Here is a 16,691-nt window from a genome sequence, read left to right on the forward strand (position 1 = left end):
GGCTTCGCGACGCGAAGTTTTTGGGCTAACCCTATCTCACAAGTTATGTTAGCATTACAGCCTACACAATAATTTCTTTCATGCACCGCATTACATGTCGCGTCGCATTGATCACCCCCCCCCCCCCCCCCCCCCCAAAGTTGTTATCCCGTTGTGCAAAACAGTTTGTTTCTTACGCTCATTTCTTCCCCGTACTTTTAAAAAATGAACCGATCTTTCAAACGAAATTTTATCTATAATTTACATAAACACCTTTCGCAAAGCTTTGGCTACCATTGTATAAACTCTGACAGTTTTGTTCTGCAATAATGTATTTATTGTTGCATATACAGGATTTATCTGTTAAGTAGCCGTTTTTTTTTTTCTCTAACATCCTTTGCTATAATTTTCTCTGCGCACTTTCCTCTGCAATACCCTCTGCACAGCCTTCAGGGTAAAAATAAATAAATGAAGTGTACAGCACTACTGGCACCAAGGTGTGCTTTAAGTGGTCTAGCATCGGGAAGTAAATGGGCGATTTATTTCTCCATTTTTCTCCTTTCGAAACGAGGGTGCCGCTGCCTGGATTTGCTGCCACGACCCTGTGCTCAGTTTGGCGGATAGCTATGGATAGTGGAAACGGTCATCTATATTCGCGGTTACTCTTTGGTGACTTTGCGGCTTTTTTTGCCATTCACACCTGCAACTTGGCTCGTCTACGCTGCCTCTTCACAAGTGCATGCGCTGGTATATTTTAACAGTGTCTGGTGAAGTTTGACACCTTTTAGCCTTATTATTACGCATACGCATGATCATGCTTAAATCAACATGTGGTACCCAATTACGTTTTTATACAGCAATGCTGTAACATCGTTCATTGGTACGTTCAAAAAGGGAAGGCATGACTCGGTTGTCTGCGCTAAAATTTGTTTTCGTAACTTGCAAGCATACCCTATGTTTCTCGCATTAACTCGCCGTTTCTGATAGAAAACCAAGCATAGAATCGCAGATCACGGAAGGAAAATTGGCAGCACGTATACCCTCTTCAGTTGAAATGAAGGCCAAGATCGAAGACCGTGTCGTCTACTCACCGTTTCCCACGAACAAGATACCTTGCTGCTCGTTCTACCACGCGGCCAAGGAGGCGCTCCTCAAGGATCCCGAGAAGCCGGCACTGGTGGGTGCTTGTTTTGAAGCCCTTTAATATAAGAAAACTTTAACACACTAACAATAAACGGACACTGAGAGAAAAGCGATGTTTCACTCGATCCATAGAAAAACGCTCTATATGCCAAATCTGATGCTTTCTTTGACAACGGAGCTTTTATGACCCAGAAAAGCTCGAGAAATAAATGCAAACATCGCCTTCGCTGAACTTTTTTCCAACAGAACCGCGATTATGTCCGCATCAATTTTCCATCGCGGATATCTGAGTCTAGGCTATGACGCTTTTCAATTTGCAGCTGTAATCATGGACTATTTTGTGGTTATGCCGTCTTGAGTTAAAAAAAAAAGCCCGTAAAATTATTTATCTTTAAATCTCCTTTTGTAAGCGATAAATACGTAAACAGCTCGAAATGATACAAGTCAGCGCAAAAAAAAACCCGCGTTTTCCGGGTCAGCAGCCGAACGCCATAACCACTTAGCCACCGCGGCGGTGGCGGATAAATTATGTGTCTTTCATTGAAGCGCTTCACTTTATTTCTCACATGGACGGTGCGTCATTGAGTACAGCGGCAGCATCCTCACGCTTCGATATGAAAAAGCTTGACGTATGGCTGCTTCTTGTACATAAGAAAAAAGTTGACTAGCATATTGCATGCAGAACAAAAAGAAGATGCTAAAACTGGAGCACGTCTTATGAAACAACGGAATCTGCTGCCGAAGAAGTGCTCTGACAAATACAGCAATCATCGTTCATACAACTTCAAAAGATTACTAGAAGCCGCACAGATACATTTTGAGTTCGTACCATGATAAACAACGCGCTGCTTTCCACCAACGAGATGCGTTTCGTTCCAAATTATTAGTGTTGTTCATGTGCTTAGAAATAACAGTTTCTTTGTTAATAGACTGTAAGTAAATTAAAAAAAAAACATTCGCAACAATTGGAAAAATGCTGTTTATTTATTGGGCGGAGTTTAAGCAAACAGAAATGCCATAGCTGAATTCTCAGAGCCGCGTTAACACGACGAATCTGAACATCCATGCTGTGTCGAAGAGAAAAAGCATACTTTTACAGATGCCTATTTTGTTTACTGATTATAAGTAACATTCCCAGGTATTTCTAAAGACATACTCGTCAGATTCATGGGTTTAGAGCTGCATGTTTTTTTTTTTATCCTCTCTCACAGGTATGAGACTGACACACGCTTTGGGACTGACATCTTTTTTCCCGAAGCCAACGTTTCAAAACTTAGGTAGTAGCTCTTAATGAATCAACATACTTTCCATACTGAAAAAAATACTGCACAATATGCCATGCTACCACCACAGCAAAGATTTGGTTTCTGTCATCTAGGACTTTCTGTCTTTCTTAAAATCTCGGTTATATATAGCTGCAGTTATATATAGTACCTGCAGTGCCAAGTACGGCTTGAAACCCAAACGGTTCTGCTTTAGAGCAAGATAATGTTCTCTGTTTAGGAGTAATAATGTTTCGCTTCAATGATAAAATGGTTGCGCACTGGTGGAAAAGGGCGATCTACAAAACCTACAAATAGTGAATGATGTGTCATCGTCTAACTATACACTGCAGGAGACAGTTTCAGACGGCTGGGAGTTTACTTTGACGTTAGCTCCTAAGAACGCAGTTTAGGACGCCACCATTGCGCACGTTGCAGTCCGTACTGCTTGTTTTAAGCACCGGCGGAAATATCTCACAATCTGCTATGTCACTGTCCAGCCACGATTTTGTTCGATAACCAAAGGTGCATTCGTCCTCCGCATACGTGAAAGATACTAGTTAGGTTTGATCATTGGGCTGCTATGACCTCTCCCTTGCTTGTACGAAACTGCAAAGCATCTCCTGTGTGCTTCACAATGATAGGTACTACATGCCGCTTTCAATACAAAAATTTATTATAAACACCCTTCGTTATAATGAACCACCAACTGTTGTAACTGTTTATGGCCACTGTGCAGTTCGCTCGATGCATAGGGTTTACTCTATGTTAAGTTTTCTATGTAAAAAATATTCGCTATTATTAGAGCCTTCCTTCCATTTTTTTATTTTAATATTTTTTCCGCCTGGTTTTTATCGTAACTTGATAGAAAATGTTGTCTTGAATCATTTTAGGCTAAGTAACCTAAGATCCCGCATGTTCCCACATGGTCTCATCGACTAAAGTACCCAATTCTATACCTCGAGGTCCTTAAGATATGACAAGCGAGTAAGAATTTATTACGTACCCCGTTTTATTTTAACAGGATAGCTTCTAGCTTTTGTACAGCCAGTACTAAATATAAGCTAAAAAACTGCATAGCTACACAGGTAACTAATGAGTTCATGACTTTGTAAACATACAGGTTCATCGCCTGTCCCGTAAAATCTTGCGATTTGAGTATTGTTTTAGAGGTTTTTCCTTTCTACAGAATTCAACAAAAAATACCGATTTACACCGAGATCGTAATAGTAGTCTCTTATTTGAACGCATGTTTCGAAAGCAATTTTTTGTATTTTCAAGTGCATTAATAATACGTGTTGCCATGTCACATTCTGCCGCGCGACCTTCCAGATTCAGTGTTGTGCATGTTTCGCTATGTATAAGCAGTGATTTGTTTTGGTCACCAAACCATTTTGATGCTTTGTCATGCTTAATATATCGTAACATACCTTGTGTATATGCTCAAAGCCCTATGAGGCTCTGGCAGGCCGCACATTTTCGCATTACTATATATTTGCACAATAAATTATTCATGTTATCATTTTTAAAAGGATGACAGTGCAAAAAAGTTCACTCTAAAATTTTTTTTGTAAATTTTTCGGGAGGTCTTAGTAATGCCTATTGGTCTATGGAAATAATGCCGTCTGTTTTATTAGTGCACCAAAAACTTTTATTACTCAGTTCCTGCTTCCTATACCACAAGTCAACATTCCCTCTATGGTTCCCTGGACGATGAATGAGGTTTTACTTTCTTAAAGAAATTTATTCAAATAGTGCTCAATTTAAATAAAAACTCAGGCACTTTCTTTTACTTTTTGCGAGATTTTAATGGTAACGGGGCTTATGTTTAAAAGAAAAGAATCAGAATCAGAATCAGAATTTTTTATTAGTCAATCATTTCAGCAGTTTACAATGATATGCAGAAGGAGGTCCCATAGTCGAGTGACTGAAAGGGGACGTCCTGTTCATAAAACATTGAGTTGAGTAAATTAAGCGCAGCATTTTAAGAACGAAAGATGGTACCAAATTAAGACACAATACAAACATTTGTAGACTAAGAACGCAAACTAAGGACACAGACTACAAAGAAAAAGAAAAAAGGAAGATAAAAAAAGAAAGAAACAAAGAGACTAATGGTCAACTGTCTGCTATCAAGGATTGTTTTAAGGTCTGTTTAAAATTAAATACCGAACGCGACTTTTTAACATTCCAAGGTAAGGTGTTCCATAGGGAAATCGATGAGTACTGAATAGTCTGCTTGCCATAGTTAGTACGAACTTTTGGTAGGAGGAAATTATTGTTAGAAGCAAACCGGGTAGTGTTGGAATTCGTGAGTGTGGAAGATAAAAACTCGACTGTTGGTAATTGGTTGTTGATGATTCTGAAGAACAATATAGCTCAATGAAATTTTATGAGCTCTGAAACAGTTAGGATATTGTTCATATGGAGTAAATATCTCGCGTTAGTAACGAGCTGGATGTAATAATTCTTATAGCTTTGTTCTGGATTACCTGAGTTGATGCAAGGTGAGAGCTGTAAGTATTACCCCAGCATGTTAAGTCATAAGTGATGTGACTATGTATAAATGAGTGATATAATGCGATCAATGTGTTAAAGCTAAAGTAGGGTCGTGCTTGACAAGAATTCGTATCCCAGGTGCCATTTTTTTATTAACATAAGTAATATGGTCATGATACTTCAGATGGTTATAGAGGTGGACACCAAGGAACGTAGCAGTGTTAGAGGGAAATATAGTTTGGTTAGCGATATTAATAGACGGAATAGAGGCTAACTTTCTTTGATGGCAGCTGAATAGCATGAATTTTGTTTTAGAGGTATTAATACGAAGCATATTTCGTTACACCACTGAATAATATTTTGTAAGTCATTGTTTAGTTTAGAAATGAGACGAGCGAAGTCGTTATCGGAGGTAAATATAGTAGTATCGTCTGCATATAAAATGCATTTTGAGGATGACAGATAATTAGGCAAGTCATTAATATATATAAGAAACAAAAGTGGACCTAGAATGGATCCTTCAGGTACACCTATATTAGTAATTTGAGGCTTTGAAAAAATGCTCGAGATGCAAACTCTTTGACTTCTATCTCGTAAGTAGCTTTTTAGCAGGATAAGCGGTGGTCCACATATACCTATTGATTCAAGTTTAGCAAAGAGAATGTTGTGGATTATTGTGTCAAAAGCTTTTGTTAAATCAATAAAAACTGATGCAGCGCGAAGCCCTTCATCTATTGCATTCTTTAGTTGGTCAGTAAGTGTAATGAGGGCAAGATCTGTCGAAAAACCTTCTCGGAATCCGTACTGATGAGGGGAGAGGATGTTAAACTTATTGAGGTAGTTAGTTAAACGTTTCTCAATTAATTTTTCTATAATTTTGCTGAAAAAGGTAGTACGCATATGGGTCGGTAGTTGGATGGTAGTAAGCGGTCACCCTTTTTATAGACGAGAATTATTTTGCCTTTCTTCAGTTCGTCTAGAAAAATGCCCGTCTTGAAAATTAGATTAACAAGAAAAGAAAATACATCTGAGATTAGAGGTGCGACCATTTTGGTGTGGTTGGGGTGAATATTGTCAGTACCAGGACTTCTTGTTTTCTGATTATTTATGGCAGTTAAAATTTCGTCGGGTGACGTTGGAGACAGGAAAAATGAGCATGAAATGCGGCTAGCCGTTCTGATATGGTGACGTGACGGTGGAGGCTCGTTAGCGAAGAAGAAATTGCTAAAGACTTCAGCTATTTCAAGTGGTTGGTCATAGTCGACGCCGTTGTGTGAAATCCTGGATACTTGGCGATTTCGTACATTTCTACTCAGAAACGCGTTAACTACTTCCCAAAGAATTCTGTCATGAAAAGTCCCACCTTGCGTACCGTGTAAAGCCATAGTACGCGTGCTTTTTCAAAAGCTGTGGCGCCGAAGAGCAACACATATATTCTCAACCCAAAAAAAGTTACGTTAGCTCTAAACTGTTCCCGTGATTCATTTTCTGTCTGAGACATCGTAAAAGTTCAAAATTGTTAATTTTCATTCTCGAACCCATCGTGAGATGCCTGTTGTTAAGCGCCCATGGAAGCAAGTTTTTGTGAACTCAACAGCCCCGTATATCATCGTTTAAAGGGAGTACAGAAGAAACTTTATCATAGAGCTTGATGTATAAGCAACTTTTATAGTTATCTTTATGCGCCTCTTATTCGCTCAACTGGAACGAAGTTCATCCACTATCTAAGGCTTAGGGTTCAAAAAACTTAGTTTTGAGCGTTTGTTCACTTCTTTCTTTTATTCGTGGGGAATTAACAGGAAGCCATCACAAATCCAGTGCAAGCTGAGTGAAACTGTACACGTGGTACCGAACAGCTGCTTTTCCTCATACGGGCAGAGGGCTCTGTGTTTCGCTCTCTATCCTGAGCAGGAAGAAAGAATTTCCAGAAAAAAAAAGCACTAAAGTACATTCTGGACAGGTCATACTTACGTCATCCGGGTTGCTTAAAAGCATTTCAAGTGAAATATGCAATCAGGTTTCGTGTCAAAAACATCGTGTGAGCGCAAAACGGCTATGACGGCGCCAGATACAGGTGCGGCTTGCTGAAGCAGCTGCAGGTGTACATCGCTCACGTGCAGAGAAGCGAGACGTCGCCTCCAAAAGCAAAGAACGCAGGACAGACTTCATGCGTAGAGTCGACATCGCCGAGGAGCCGCATCGCTTGCATTACAGTAACATCGAATTCAGCCATTTCCTGCAGCGCACGAGGAGGAACGATACGTAAGCGCCCAGCAGCTATGTGACTGCTAGATCAATTTCATGCAATTATTTGTTTTCATGATATTTTGCTTGTGCAGAAACAAGGCACCGTACTGGGTCTAATTCGTGGTTGAAAAAGAGCGTGAACACACAAACGGACAAAGGACAGCTGGGGTTATTCTGTCTCTTGGGGCTTCCTCCCTTGGGCACAGTAACTGGAATGTGCTCTCCGCAATTCAAAACTTCCTTACCGACACTAAACGGCTGCCGTCTTAAGCTCTGCTCTTTCTAATGATACATATTTGTCTGCAACGAAAGCTTTCCGAAGCATGGAATATTTAGCCCCGTTCTCTATTTCAGTCACCGATCTCACAGTATTTGCTAAGCTTATTTCAATTACACATCTGAATTTCTTTAAGTTATTTCCTAATTATTATTATTATCATTATTACTTTATTTATTTTCCCTCATCATTTATTTACTTCTTTAACATTATGAGTACCAATCAGTTGCCGCCTCTGTCTTGGCCAATCCCCCGTAGTGGGTACGCACCATTATTTAGATAACAACAACAACAACACAAACAACATGAGACGCTTGTCTTAGGGCGTCTTCTTTGTTCGTTTATCTATTTGAGCGCTTTTCTATCTATGCATTATAATCATCTTGCCCAACTTTCTGCGCTTCTAAGTTGTTTGTCCATTACGGAGCATATTTTAGGACAATATAATTTGATAATTTGAAGGACAGGGTTAATTGGAGAGACATGGGAGAGGCCTTTGCCCTGCAGTGAATGTAGTCAGGCTGATGGTGATGATTAATTTTACGCTACTGTTAACTAAAATACGTAGTTCCGCATTCGGCATATTAACATCAAATAAGGCCGCTATGTTCCATATGCCTGTAATAATAGCGGAGATGCTTGCTCTTAGTTCTATATGGACAGAGGATACACTGTTTCCTCTTTGCCAGCAGCCGTGGTCACTTTTGAGTGCCATCAGATCGCGTCGTTCGACACTTAGTGTACTCGGAAAAAGCAATTTGAAACATTGCTCGCTGTCTTACGAAGATTGTTTGAAACCTAACTAAAGAGCCCTCCTGCTTGCGCCCAGTGGTGGCGTACGCGGAACACTCGATCATATGAAAAACATTTTTTTTTCAAGTTCGCTTTATTCTATCAAGCTACGGACTGAAGCCGGAATGTCGGAACGCAATTTATGACAGAATTGTGGACGCATAGAGGCGAACGCGAAAAGACAGGATAATGAAAGGTAAAAATGCACACCTGCCTTATAAGAATAATCTTAACGTTTTCATAATTTCGGTTAACGAATTTCCACAATGTGCACGGGTACCTCAACGAGCTCCTCACCTTGCTATTATTATTTATTTTTTTATTATTTACACAATACTGCAGGCTGTTAAGGCCCAAGCAGGAGTGGGATAAGCATACAGAGAACTCCGACGACCAGCAGAAGACGACGCCAACAGCAGAATGCAGTAGAAGCGATACGGAGCATGAAAATAAAACAAGTCGCAACAACCAACAAACAATAGTTAACGGTCAAGTACTTGTTCAATGGCGGAAAGCACATTTTCGGGTACAAACACATGAGGGGGTAGGTTGTTCCATTCTGCTATAGTTCGAGGAAAGAAAGAATATTTAAAGTTATTGGTGCGGGCAAACAAAGGAGATAATTTATGCGGATGGCAATGCCTTGTTACTCTAGTTGTTGAAGGTTTCACATACAATGAAGGGTCAAGACGGAACTGAGAATGGTAGAGTTTGAAGAGGAATTTAATTCTTGCTAGCTTTCTCCAGTACTCTAAGGGTTTGATCTTGTTGATTCTCATTAATTCAGATGGGGAGTCATGTCGTCGGTACCGGTTATATATGAAGCGAACTGCTGATCTTTGAATCCGTTCAAGTTTGCTAATGTCTTTTTTAGGGAAAGGGTCCCAAACCTCGCATGCGTACTGCAATCTAGATTTGATCAGTGTGTTGTAGGCCAGAAGCTTTACATGGGAGGGGCTATATTTGAGTCTGTGTCTTAACTGGCCGAGTTTGCGGCGCGCCGAGGAGCAGATATTGTCAATATGAGCGGACCAGCTTAAATGTTCTGTAATCGTTACACCCAAATATTTAAAAGAGTCAGTTTGAGTTATGGGAATCTGCTTGATAGTGTACTGGTGAGCAAGAGGAGACTTTTTGTTTGTGATACGCATGAAAACAGTTTTATCAGGATTCAGTTTCATATTCCAGCGATCACACCAACTGGAAACAGCATTAAGACTTTCATTAAGCACAGCCTGATCATTGATATTTTTAACAGCCTTGAAGAGCAAGCAGTCATCCGCAAATAATCTAATACTGACGCTTTCATGTATGACGGAGGTTAAGTCGTTTACATAAATTAAGAAAAGAAGAGGGCCTAGGACGCTGCCCTGCGGGACACCAGAATTGACAGAGAGGACGTCGGAATGGTGCCCTTCGAAATCAACAAATTGCTGGCGCTTATCAAGATATGACGATACCCAGTCAACTACAGTTCGTGGCAAACCCAGCTCGTCAAGTTTGAATAACAGACCGGAATGAGTAACCTTATCGAATGCCTCGCTGAAGTCCAGGAATATAACGGAATATTCTTGTGCTTTAAGAGTACGGGCTGTCTTGACGGCATAGGTGGTCCAAGACGGTTCTCTCTTAGCTCCTACGCGATAATGGCGGTGGAACACGACGTACATCCGGCCACTTCTTTAGCTGGCGCGCGCGTCGGCCGTGTTTTCCGTGCTCCTGTAGCTTGTGAAGGAGCAAACTTGAGAAAATATCAAAGCTAAGAGCAGGCTCACTAAGCCCGTGCGTAATACTAAGCTTTCCACAAATTAGCTTCGTAGAAAAGCACATGAGCGCAGAAAGAGCGGCCGTGAAGCACGCCAGTTAAAAATTTAGCCTGGTGTACCACATCCACTGCCATGACCGGATGCGACGTTGGTGAACACCCTCAAGGTTAGGCTACATGTAATACAAATACTTTCGGAGCCAGGAGGGGACACAGCCGGCGCTGTAGCTGCTTGTGCACTCTGAATATAAAGTACTAAAAAAGAAGCAAGCTGTCCTCTACAGTACTCCCTCTTATAACAGAGAGTGCGCTACAAGACAGCTTTCTTGCTTTTTTCACGATTTAGGCGTATTCTTGTCTTCTTTGAAATCAGTTCTTTGTAAAACATTAATACGTCGAAAGCTAGAATACTCAACTGCAGCATAGGATCTTAGCGCCATGGCTACATAATTAATTCACTTGAACGTGTTCAAAATAACTCCACTCGTTTCATTCTTTCTAACTGCCACTGAGCAGCAGGTGTAACGGAAATGAAAGCTAATCTGAGACTTCAGACATTGGCTTCGCGACGCGAAGTTTTTGGGCTAACCCTATCTCACAAGTTATGTTAGCATTACAGCCTACACAATAATTTCTTTCATGCACCGCATTACATGTCGCGTCGCATTGGTCACCCCCCCCCCCCCCCCCCCCCCCCAAAGTTGCTATCCCGTTGTGCAAAACAGTTTGTTTCTTACGCTCATTTCTTCCCCGTACTTTTATAAAATGAACCGATCTTTCAAACGAAATTTTATCTATAATTTACATAAACACCTTTCGCAAAGCTTTGGCTACCATTGTATAAACTCTGACAGTTTTGTTCTGCAATAATGTATTTATTGTTGCATATACAGGATTTATCTGTTAAGTAGCCGTTTTTTTTTCTCTAACATCCTTTGCTATAATTTTCTCTGCGCACTTTCCTCTGCAATACCCTCTGCACGGCCTTCAGGGTAAAAATAAATAAATGAAGTGTACAGCACTAATGGCACCAAGGTGTGCTTTAAGTGGTCTAGCATCGGGAAGTAAATGGGCGATTTATTTCTCCATTTTTCTCCTTTCGAAACGAGGGTGCCGCTGCCTGGATTTGCTGCCACGACCCTGTGCTCAGTTTGGCGGATAGCTATGGATAGTGGAAACGGTCATCTATATTCGCGGTTACTCTTTGGTGACTTTGCGGCTTTTTTGCCATTCACACCTGCAACTTGGCTCGTCTACGCTGCCTCTTCACTAGTGCATGCGCTGGTATATTTTAACAGTGTCTGGTGAAGTTTGACACCTTTTAGCCTTATTATTACGCATACGCATGATCATGCTTAAATCAACATGTGGTACCCAATTACGTTTTTATACAGCAATGCTGTAACATCGTTCATTGGTACGTTCAAATAGGGTAGGCATGACTCGATCGTCTGCGCTAAAATTTGTTTTTGTAACTTGCAAGCGTACCCTATATTTCTCGCATTAACTCGCCGTTTCTGATAGAAAACCAAGCATACAATCGCAGATCACGGAAGGAAAATTGGCAGCACGTATACCCTCTTCAGTTGAAATGAAGGCCAAGATCGAAGACCGTGTCGTCTAATCGCAGATCACGGAAGGAAAATTGGCAGCACGTATACCCTCTTCAGTTGAAATGAAGGCCAAGATCGAAGACCGTGTCGTCTACTCACCGTTTCCCACGAACAAGATACCTTGCTGCTCGTTCTACTACGCGGCCAAGGAGGCGCTCCTCAAGGATCCCGAGAAGCCGGCACTGGTGGGTGCTTGTTTTGAAGCCCTTTAATATAAGAAAACTTTAACACACTAACAATAAACGGACACTGAGAGAAAAGGGATGTTTCACTCGATCCATAGAAAAAGGCGTCTATATGCCAAATCTGATGCTTTTTTTTTGATAACGGAGCTTTTATGACCCAGAAAAACTCGAGAAATGAATGCAAACATCGCCTTCGCTGAACTTTTTTCCAACAGAACCGCGATTATGTCCGCATCAATTTTCCATCGCGGATATCTGAGTCTAGGCTATGACGCTTTTCAATTTGCAGCTGTAATCATGGACTATTTTGTGGTTATGCCGTCTTGAGTTTAAAAAAAAGCCCGTAAAAATTATTTATCTTTAAATCTCCTTTTGTAAGCGATAAATACGTAAACAGCTCGAAATAATACAAGTCAGCGCAAAAAAAAAACAGTCTGCGTCGTTGACTACGTGCTTTACAGAAGACATCAATGGTGCGCAAAACCCATAAATGCTTCACGCAATGTGTGTTTTGATCTTCTGGCATCAGGTGTGCCTGAGCTAAATCAAAACAGGTTCTTAAAAAGACTAAGTTGCTTAAGCGACGCAAACCAACTTAATGCTGTTGAGAATGATGTGGCATAGTTTGCAGTGTTTCTCTCGTTCTGAAAAATTAGTTAATTATTTAAGACTGACTGGCTGAGTTTTAAGTATTTGCTTACGGAAAAAGGTAACATAAAAGTTTGAAGATCACGATGAAAAACAGCCAGCTGAAATTCTCACAACAGTGTGCCACTTACATGCGTTTTTTTTGCGCCGTAAAAGAGCCACTCAAATATCAGTGTACCACTTGGCAGCGTTGCTCTTGAGCGTACCAAACGCACAATATATCCGCTTATCTCACATCTTGTGTTCAGTGCTCTGTGGCCGAGTAAAGACACAAAGCCCTGTCAGGGACAGCGTTCCTGAGATAAGCACTTTTTTTTTTCTCTTTGATAGCGCATGTAGGCTGCTCAAATACCACCACTGTCAAACGTGAGAATTATAATTTCCCGTGCTTTTTTGTAGAGCAGGTAAAAACCTACGTAATTTTTCCTTGTTGCAAACATTTCAGCCAGCTGTTTTCCAAGGTGACATATAGCTATCAATATGACACTGGATCGAAAACGATACTGCTGATTAGGTCCCGCGTCTCCAAGAGTACTGAGTTCGTTTCAGTTGCGAAGAAACCTCCGGCATTTAGAAATCTCGGTTGCATTTAGCTGGGACATGTGGTATAGTCACAGGTGTTTTCTTGCGTTGTTTTTAAAACATCATGTTTCATTTTTCGCAGCCAGCACAAGGCTATGCCCCCCGCCCCCCCTCGTCCTCACCTCGTAAACGCGTTATTTCTCATTTGAAACTTAGACGACCACGTATTGTTCGCTAAGTACGGGGATGACGCGTAGGGAATTCAGTGCCATTAAACACATTTCGTAACGACTCCGTCATTGTGCACAATGGCCACAGCCGTGCCTAAAGATAGCATAGACAACCTACTGGTCCAGTGTATTCTCGGCGACAGCTCAGTGTAACTGTGACTGTCATTGGCGCCGAGTTAATGTTGTTTAATATGCGAGATAGGACTGAAGGGCCAACTCGGACATTCGTCAGTGCATTCACCTCTAGCGTATACCTCTAGCGACTATGTGGCGTAACACGGTCAACGTTTGTCGTGCTCTGTCCTGCCACTTCCCACTCCACAGTAGCGCTCCTCTGTGTACGGGTTTCTTTTTTCAACACTCTCCTCTCACTGATAACTAAGCCATCGCCGCACCTGCCAATAGAACTATGAAGTATAATTCATGCATAGTAAGCGGTTCAACGTAGTCGCAGTTTAATGAAAGGCACTGATAGAGCGCACAACCCTGGTCGGTTTCATTCCCTTTAGGCGGATGTGTTCTACTGTAGCCGCTGTAAAGAATATCATAATGGCAATGGGCTTCAACGTGCGAAAGCGACTAATGATATGTGGGACGGCGTAGTGGAGCGCTCCCGATAATATGTGGCTCTTAAATCTAACGTGTTGGCCATATCGCAAGTTGCACAGACTACGAGTAGTGCAAGTCACTTTACTGGCAACTGCGCCGCTGTCAGGTCTCCTCGATTCGGTTGTTCGAGGAGAACGCCCGAGCATTTGTCTTCGGGTAGAGCAAGGATTCAGTGGAGTTCGTATGAAGCGTCACCGTTACGAATTCCTGGACTGATCACTACGAATTCGTTCCACCGTAGTGGGTCAGTTGTTATAGTGCTCTTTTGCTTTTCGGAAGTGCGCGGGTTCGATCCCAGCCGCGACGAAATATTGAGGTTGAGGCTATATGCTAGAGACACGTGTAATGTGGATGTCAGTACAAGTGAAAGAACTCCAGCTGGACGAATTTATCCGTAGCGCGCCACTACGCAGCCCCACATATCCTGAGTCTCTTCGGGACGTTGAAGTCTATACACCACCCAAAATTTCGTTTGCTTTGTTATCTTTACAGTGGCTACAGTAGAACACGTCCGCATAAAGGGAATGGAACCAGCAAAGGTTTTTGAAGCGAAAAGCTTCACTAGGCCAGTCAACAGCGGGTCTGGCCTGCGCCGTGATCAATTTTAGCCACAGCTGCGCATGCGCGAGTTCGCCGCGTGACGTCACTGGAGAGGCGCAGGTGGTCGGCGGAGCCGCCGCCGAGCGCGGCTCCGCCGCTCGACCTTCGCCGTCGTTCGCGTGCTCTGCGCGTGTTTACCGAGTGTGCACCGGCGTGCGCTCGGCTTCCTCGTATGACGCTACTTGCAGCCGCGTGTTTACCACAGTTACTACGCATGCGGAAGGAGGGCTATATAACGCGCTTGCCTACACCGTTATCGTGGTGCTCCCAGTGCATTGTGCGCGAACTGCGACAGCCATGACGTCAAACAAAGCATAACTGCACATTTTCGCTTGTACATCCAGGCTTAACCAGAGATAAGCCACTGCCAATTTTTTCGAATCTCGCTGCTTCGCGGCAAGCAGGTGTTCTACTTCATAATCTGTGTTTATTTCGCTTTTGAATGCTATGTGCTTCTAACATTTTGGTTATTTTGTGCATAGCTCTGTCTTGATGCAATAATGCTGCACTGGCAAGCTGCGCTCACATGCATTACTCTTTAAGCGGGCTGGCTTGGATCACGCATTCTTACCTGTAAATAAGCACGTATTATTGTTATTGCTATTATTATTGCCAGCGAGGGCCGGTAAGCCATTTACGGATGATGTCTAGTGTGTAAGCAGCATCGGCGATGATTTTATTAATGAAAATCTGCTCATGCCGAGTTAGATCAGCTGAGGTAGCAAGGTAACCCGGTGGTGTAACGGCCGTAAGTCGTGCACGGCACGCTCTAATCTGCACGTTAGGACATTCAAGTTGTTGGACAAGCAGCAGGGTCGTTGCTAACCGCAGGGTATTCCAGCGGAAGAAGGAACGAGATACTCTCCCGAGCCGCGTTGTGAGCGGAGGACTGGTTCCCGTCGTCGCTGGCATCAAGGGGACAATGTAGACATCATGAAGTGCTCCGTAATGTGGCTGTATGTGTCGTGCTGACCTGCACTACCAATTTTAGCATTGTTCAGAGTTCCGCAAAAGACGCGAAGACCTCGTCGTCGCCATGCATGGTTTTCCCACCGATGGCGAGGAATTTCATCCATTGACCAGAGCCGGAACGAACGGAATCTGGGAAGATATTGGAAAATATGCTAAATTCGGTGGCCTCTACAAATCAGGGTAAAGAGTGGCTAGACGACCTATGCCTTCCCTTCATGTATCAATAGACCCCTACTTTTCTCTTCCTTAAGAATCCAATTCCCCAACAAACGGCCTTCAACCTTCCTTTCTAAATAAACAACTCATTCATTTATTCATTATTATTATTATTATTTTTATGCTTGTTCCTTTCACGCATGAAATACCTTCTCCTAATGTGGGCCACAACAATTTTGTAAAGTAATAGAGAGCTTGAAGGTATATAAAACAAGAAACTCGCCTGTCTGAAGTTTGTACGTTCGAAGAAAAGAATGGGTTGACAGTTATAAATATTTTCTGAACTGCTCTTTTCTTCTCTCTGCCGGGACAAGTGTCCACCGGTACCCCGTTAAGGATGGATGGAAAGAATTATTTCAAACACTTCACGCCATGCTGGAGCATGCTGCGCCGTTTTCCCTTTAAAGAAAATTAGTTTATCTTAAGGACGCTCCATAGCTCACTGGTTATGGCGCTCACCTGCTGACCCGAAGGACGCGGGCTCCGCCCGAGCCGCGGCGGTCGCATTTCGATGGAGGCGAAATGCTTGAGGCCCTTGTACTCTACCATGTGAGTGCACGTTAAACAACACCAGGTGGTCGAAATTTCCAGAGCCCTTCGATACCGCCTCCCTCATAGCCTGAGTCTCTTTGGGACATTAAAACCCATAAAGCAAACCAAAGCAAATATTTAATTTGGCTTTCTTCGGTTCTGAGAACCTCAGAGTGTACAAGTTTTAAATGGTTGCCTCCGCCAGCGTGGCACGCAATGTGAACTCTGCAGATCTCCCGAATCAGCAACGTCAGCAGATGATTTTGCCTACGCTTTATGTAGCAGTTGCTCGGGGGATGCTGCCTCATAGTCCCAATTTATTTCTCAAGGCGGAGAAGATTTGGGAAACCAGCTTACTACAGCGGTGGCAGCGCCTCTGTTAGTTTCTTATTCAGGCCCGCTTTGCTCGACTCAGAGGACGTTTTCAGATGATTATTAACGTTACCGACGTTAGTTGTTTCATTTGTAAGGTTTCCGCATCATTTCAACAGTGTTTGACGCCCCCTGCAGCTCGATGGGTTGGCACGAGTCTTTCACCCAATGGCGTGCCCAAATTTAGGGTCTAAAGTTATTGTTTTCTACCGAAAGATATTTTGAGCTT

General features: G+C 42.5%; 1 protein-coding gene across 6 annotated transcripts in view; it reads left to right on the forward strand.

Annotated features, from left to right (window-relative positions):
* The first annotated feature begins 945 nt into the window (after positions 1–945).
* The window catches only part of LOC149360298 (uncharacterized), a 39,793-nt gene continuing 24,047 nt past the window's right edge, over positions 946–16,691 (forward strand). For 2 of the 6 annotated variants that reach the window (XM_089572262.1, XM_089572267.1), the window contains exons 1-2: positions 7,009–7,145; positions 11,489–11,762. In XM_089572262.1, the coding sequence (XP_089428388.1) occupies positions 11,640–11,762 (123 nt within the window). In that variant the 5' untranslated portion in view covers positions 7,009–7,145; positions 11,489–11,639. Of the gene's footprint in view, positions 1,157–6,467; positions 7,146–7,222; positions 7,336–11,488; positions 11,763–16,691 lie in introns of those variants that run through there. The other 4 variants (XM_089572263.1, XM_089572264.1, XM_089572265.1 and 1 more) reach the window with 4 other exon arrangements.

Source organism: Amblyomma mixtum, chromosome 2 (genome assembly GCF_055824585.1).
Source record: "Amblyomma mixtum isolate Tamu chromosome 2, ASM5582458v1, whole genome shotgun sequence".
In the NCBI taxonomy this organism is placed as follows: Eukaryota; Metazoa; Arthropoda; class Arachnida; order Ixodida; family Ixodidae; genus Amblyomma; species Amblyomma mixtum.